General features: G+C 40.3%; 1 protein-coding gene across 1 annotated transcript in view; it reads left to right on the forward strand.

Annotated features, from left to right (window-relative positions):
- The window catches only part of ZNHIT6 (zinc finger HIT-type containing 6), a 32,542-nt gene extending 26,698 nt beyond the window's left edge, over positions 1 to 5,844 (forward strand). Inside the window, exons 9-11 of the mRNA XM_040565526.1 lie at positions 1,296 to 1,420; positions 2,363 to 2,439; positions 2,525 to 5,844. Coding sequence (XP_040421460.1) covers positions 1,296 to 1,420; positions 2,363 to 2,439; positions 2,525 to 2,545 — 223 coding nt within the window. The 3' untranslated portion in view covers positions 2,546 to 5,844. The remainder of the gene's footprint in view (positions 1 to 1,295; positions 1,421 to 2,362; positions 2,440 to 2,524) is intronic.
- The last annotated feature ends 510 nt before the right edge of the window (positions 5,845 to 6,354 follow it).

Genomic DNA, 6,354 nt, shown 5'->3' on the forward strand with positions numbered 1-6,354 from the left:
TCCTCTGATGTACTGTTCCTAATCGTACATTGCTGAAAATCATAAAGTGTACATTTCCTTCACCCCTCCAGGGTTGTTTTGTGGTGTTTTTTTTTTTGGCAAAAGAAAGTCCAAGTGCATAATATGTAAATGCTCAGAGAAGGTGGAGCAGCTGTGCGAAATACTCCCCTTATTGCCCACGGTGTATTTTGGTTTTGAATTTCCTTTGGCTTTAGCTGATACAGTAGCTTAGTGGTGATTTTATAATCCTGATTACAGAAAGAATTGCATAACTCAGATTGCAGTGTAATACTATCAGAGCGTTTGTTGGATGCTGCGGTTGTATCGAGTGAAAGCAGCAGGGTTTCTCTCGTAGAGGGCTTTGAAACACCCTTCCGTTCCCCAAAATCCCACGTGCAGGTTTCTGATGGGAGAGGACATTACAGTTCTAGGATATCATTGTAGATTCGGAGAAGATGCTCAGTTTACCTTTTACTTGTATGACATTATATGGCTGCGTAACCGGCCTCAGCCTGCGGGGTGAAGGGGAGGGAGCCCTTCTGTGGGAAGGGGCTGCGCGTCGAGCCACGTGCCTCGTAGCACACACGCATGTAACCTTTGCTATACAGGGTTTCCTGGAGATGGTGCTGTAAGCAGGGCTTCTCTTGGCCGTAAACAGGGATCTTGTACCACCTTCTAGAAATGATTGCTTATGGTTGTCTGTTCTGGGTATCCGAGCCCTACAAAAACGGAGCTCTAAGCACTTCCAAGGTGCCTTTGCTTTTATAGTTGGTCAGCCATGCTTTTTATGTCATCTTTCCAATACTTAAGTGACAATTCTTAAGAAAACATGATAAGGTGCACTACTAGGCATGTAAATTAAATCTGTAATATTAGAGGCCATAAGCGTGAAAAATAACAAATGTATACATTTACTATGCATATACTAAGAATGATTGGAAAAAACAAGTAGGACATTGTCTTATTTTCAGTATAGAATCTGACTTTGGTAAATATATCCATATGTCCATTTCCGATTTTGGTAAAAATATTCATTAACAGCTCCGAAAACATTTTGGCCTGTAATGAAACTTTAATTCCATTCTCCTCTTGTTCTTAAGCTTAGATGTTAGGAGGGTTTAAAAAGATGTAGTTGGATAATAAGGCCAGATATGTAATTTGAATCATAAGAGAGTTCTTCTAAACATGATATCATCTGAAAATCCTGTGAACTGCAAGAAAGCTTTTTTTAGAAAGTGTACATTATGTCCTTGGTAGTATTAAAACCCAAAATAAACTTTCCTGTTATTTTTAAGGTACAATGAACTGGATGCCAGTAGAAGCCTCCTAGAAAATTTGAAAAACAAAGTAATAATTGAGTACCCAACGTTATTTGTTGTCTTAAAAAAATTGAAGAATGACATGGTGGTTCTTGGCCAAGGTAAGCATATATTTATTTCCTGTTATTCTGTACTTAGATATTTTAGTTGAATAAACAATAATCAAGGATACACCCATTATTGGTGCCAGGAATGCACAGTATGTTTTATATTTCCCTCAGACTCTAGAAGATTGATATCAAACTGTTGTGAATGCTGTCTTAAATCTTATGGTTGATGTCTCACTTCAGTGTTACTGTATGTATTTGTCCTAACATTGTTTACTGGTGCTTCATCTGTTTTTGTATGGTTTTAGCCACTAAGGTAAAACAATCCTTCAGACTTGTGCTAAATTTTGTACATGGCAGTTGGACAGAGTTGTTTATTTTTAAAAAATCAAGCTGTCAGAGGAAGATTAATTGTAAGTAAGCCCCCTATAGAAAAGGGAAGCTTTGTCCATGATTTCACAGCATAACTCCTAAAATTGGTCAAATAATTATGAATTATATGATGGTTATTAGAAATTGTAATGGCAAAGTAGCTTTCTGGTTAGGTTAAAAGCACGGTTGTCTTTTTGGAAAGTACCATCTTTCTCGATAATACAAAGGCTTCGCTTTCTGTATTTCTGCTTTTCCATATAAAAGCTTTGCTTTCTGCAGCTGCTGATAGAGGGAGCCAGTTCCTTGTCCCTTAGTCCCCAGCTAGTAACTTCAGTTGTCAGAGAACATACTTTTCAGTGATGGGCCCATCTGTTATTTTTACAGATTTCTGAGGAAAAGCTTTGAAATAAGTTTGCTGTGGCTATTTCCTTGCAGCAACTGAGTCATGGCTCTGTATGTATATAATTAAACTGAGTAAATATGAGACTAAGAGTATCATACCAGTGATAGCACACCTCCCTGGGTCACTGATGTTCTGGCTAGATTTCACTAAGTGATCCACTGGAGCAATCCGCTGTCAAGGAACCGTATGCGGACATTTCTTGTGCTATCTGTATATTGCAGGAGAGGGGGACACCACGCCAGGGGATAAGATCGGAGTCTTGTCCGAGCAACTGGATCTCCTGATGTTCACCCTGGGAGTACGTGCAGATGTGCTGCAGGACAAAGACATGAGATACCTTTAGTTCGTCCATTGTTTCTCAGTCAGGGTCCCTTGCCTTTCAGTTGTCAGCCCTGCCCGTATGATTTAGATGTCAGGAGGGAATTACGACTGGTTGACTCAAAGTCCATCTGAATAGCGTGGTCGTCGTTACCGCCTCCTGAGCTGGTAGGGAGGCTGTCCTTCTAAGGGTGTAGTTTCAAATAAGTAGATTGAACGACCGTATTTCGAGGACAGGCAGGCTCTGCAGGACCGCAGGGCGGAGGGGTGAGGGGAAGGGAGCTGATAGCAGCTGGAAGTGCCGATAGCTGGTGCAGGGCAGTGCAAGCGTGTGTCCTCACGACAGTGACCTTCCTCTGCTGCAGGCATCATTCAGTTAGCTGTCGTCCCTGAGGCTGGTATTCGGGGAACACTGGCAGCTATTGCAGCTTTGGGGAACCATTGATTTTCTTAATCTTTGGTAACTGTTTCTAGAGATTCCATAAAAATGAGGTGCATAATTCGTTGTTGAGGTGTCTTGTTTGTGACAGCAAAATTTTTTAGCTAACGGCAAAAATAACAGGATATAACAGAGGGGAAGGAAAGAGAAATGCTATACAGCATTTCTTTGCACTTAAAGGGAGGTGGGAGGTAAGAGGGGTGAAGCCAGTTTATAATCAGGTGATCTTCTTAAGATTCATATGCAGCTGTCTCCAACAAATTGTCTGGAAGCACACTGAAGACACGGTAACTGAAATAAAACATGTTATAGCTATATGTAACATGTTATACATACATAATAGCTGCACAGTCTTCATACTGTGCTTGTGTAAATATTCCCTGTACATTAAAATGCAGAGTAGGGATATTTGTATAATGCAGGGGATTAATGTCTCTTCATTTGGATACATGTGAGTTTCGATTTGGCCATAGCTCCTCATGTCCAAAATACTCTTCAGTGCCAGTTCACATTACTTGCATAAGAGTAGGAGCATTCACTTACATTCTTGTGAAAGGGGTGAAGTACGTTGTTCACATTGAAGTATCATAGTCCTTTCCTCCCTTACTTAATACTTGCTGTAAGATAATTTTGGAAAGTAAATAAAAAGCCAACTATTTCAATAGGTTTATATACTGAAAAGAAAAAAAAAAAAAAAGCCTTTTCAGTCTTCCCAATCTTTTTTTTCTTTCCTTTTATTACATTTTTTGTCTTTTTTTCTCCATAAAGCTTTAGGGTTTGAATTGTGAAGGATATTACTTTACTAACAGGCCAACAAAAATGACATCTGAAAGCTGACTTCACGAAACCAATTATATTTCTGGTACTTTTAGTCAAGTAGTAATAGATACTTCTAAATTAATAGGAAAAGAATGAATCGTGACCTGCAAAACATTGCAAATTGTATACTTCTATAAAGTCTTTATTGTAGGAACATTAAAGATGTTGAGTGTGTATTTGTAAGCATTCCCACTTCCCTTTTGTGTTTCTTAGGACCTTATGTATGGAGGCCAAGCATTGAACATTTTCATTGCTCTCTCTTGACTGCGTATTTAGGCATTTAGCATAGACTGGGCTTTGCAAACAAGCATATTATTTTCTGGTGTTGAATTCGCCAAGTTTCCAGTCCTCCAGATTGTTTCAGGAAAAGCATGCTCAGAACTTAAAAATAGGAGGGCCTTTTGGTGCTGTTACTCCACGTGAAGACAAAAAAATCGCTTTTGTAGAAGTGTGACACAATCATCAAACTCTTCGTTTGTGTACTGTAAAGAGCCTTACAGAAAAAAGGAGAAACAAACACTACTTAGCTTGCTTTACCAGTTACGTTCACAGATAACTGCTAAGAGTGGGAGTCGTGGGTTCACCTCCAGCATGGCCAGGGAGAAGTACCCTGTAACGAGAGAGGAGTGTTAGGCCACTTGTCTCCCCAGAAGTCACCTTACTGCTGCAGCATTTGGCATGTTCCTTGCAGTCCAGCTTCTTCACCGAGTACGTCACTGTCACCCCCACAACGCAAGTTATTACCCTGAGACTGGGGAAGAGCTAGAGCTGGACACCTGCTGAGAGGTTGCTAGAAGTTAGTGAGGACAAAGCCTGTTTGTCCTGTCCTCGTTCTCAGAAATGGCTGAAGTATTTTGGCTGAAACTTCCAAAAATGTTCTAATGAAGGAAGGTAACCAGCACTGAACAATTCAGACCAGGAGTTTAATTTTTACATTATCAGTAAACTGTGGACAGCTTTATGGTGAGAGGGACTGGACAATCTTAATTTGTAGGCAATGCCATTATGACCATAAAAATATGTTCTTTTTGAGTGAAGACAATCTCTAATACCTGTAAAACAAAACTTTAAACTAGAGCTAACATTTGTCTGCTGACCTTCATGGCAAACCAGGAGATGGCCACATTCTTTTATGGGATGTTTTGATGCTTGACTTGCTTACAGCAAAAAATACAGGTGCTCTGATTTCAGCAGGCAGGGTCAGTCATGGCTGAAGATAGTAGGGGATTATAGAAGTTTTCACAGGACTTAGAGGCAAAAACAATCCTTACTTTGTGCATTACTCGGTACATATCTGGCATATAAATGTTAATTGATTATACACTAGATTTAATATAGACAAAACGTGACCTCTGGTGTTTCTGGGTGAAATCCTTCTATTTTCTTGAACAAATTCCATTGAAACAGTACAGGTGCACACTGTGTCCTGTGTATTACCAGATGTAGAACTGAGCTTGACAAGACAGTAGCTATGCTTCATCAGCTCCCTTCTGGTAGTGTTTCTTTAATGAAGCATCTGACACTAAATGCTCAAAATCTTCTTTAAATTCATGGTCGGATCAAACACTGAAAATATCAATGAGAGCAGTGTGTGAATCATGTGCCTGCTTCGCTGTAGTTTATTTTTGTGCAGCTCGAGTGCCACCGACCAGCGGCATTTGGTGACCTCACCACGAGGTGACAGGGGTCGGTGCTTGTTAAGGAGGGAGTCTCAGGATGTATGGCTGAAGACCAGTTTGGGAAATGAGTGCTTCATGATGTGATCGCAACAGAATGCAGCAGCCTGTCCTAAAGCACACATTACTGTGAAGCTTTAGCCTCCCCAGCCTTAGCTCATGGATTCATGCAGCTTGACACCATCTTTGGGATGTGGGAATATGTGGAAGGAGCACATGTGCCGCATCTTAATTTTCTGTTCAAAATTTCTCAATAGCTCGCCATCTTAACTGAAATGCTAACAGCACACTGCTAATGACCTGTAATTCACTGCAGTTGTAATACATGTATGTAGCAACCCAGAAAACAGCATTTAAAACAAACCAAGAGAACAATTTGAAATTCTCAGTGGATGAAGAGGAAGAGCTTTGTGTGGAATAAATGTTCTGCTTACCTACCTGACCGAGAGACCAAGATTTAAAAGCTAAAAGAAATCCTAAACATTGTCTTGCTTTGTCCTTCGACAACAAAGTACTACGCGGGGCTCTATCCTACATTATGAGACTTGTTACTTGCTAGGAAATAACTGTCCTCAAGGAAACTCTGATGAAAAGGAAAAGAAGATTCAAAACACTGCTTCTGTTTGAGCAAGCTGGAAAAGGGGGAAACGACATTGCTGAGACTAACTGCTTGTTGTTTTGTTTGTTTGTGTCCTTCACCCTCAGATGCCAGCGAATCTGCAGAGGATTCGGACAGTGAAAGTTCGTCCCTTTCATCTGAGGAAGAAGGGGAAATTCGGGAGAGCTCATGACAGTTCTTTGTGAGAAGAGGGTGGGATGAGCCTTTTATATATATTTTTTTTAAGTTTAATTTAATCTTTTTTACACAACAGATTTCTCCGAGGTTCGGTTTGGCTTGCTTCACTAAAGGCAGCACTTCCAAGCTCCCTCCCTAACTTTGGATTTAGTAATGCATGTTTAG

The sequence above is a fragment of the Cygnus olor genome, chromosome 8, assembly GCF_009769625.2.
Source record: "Cygnus olor isolate bCygOlo1 chromosome 8, bCygOlo1.pri.v2, whole genome shotgun sequence".
Classification (NCBI taxonomy): Eukaryota; Metazoa; Chordata; class Aves; order Anseriformes; family Anatidae; genus Cygnus; species Cygnus olor.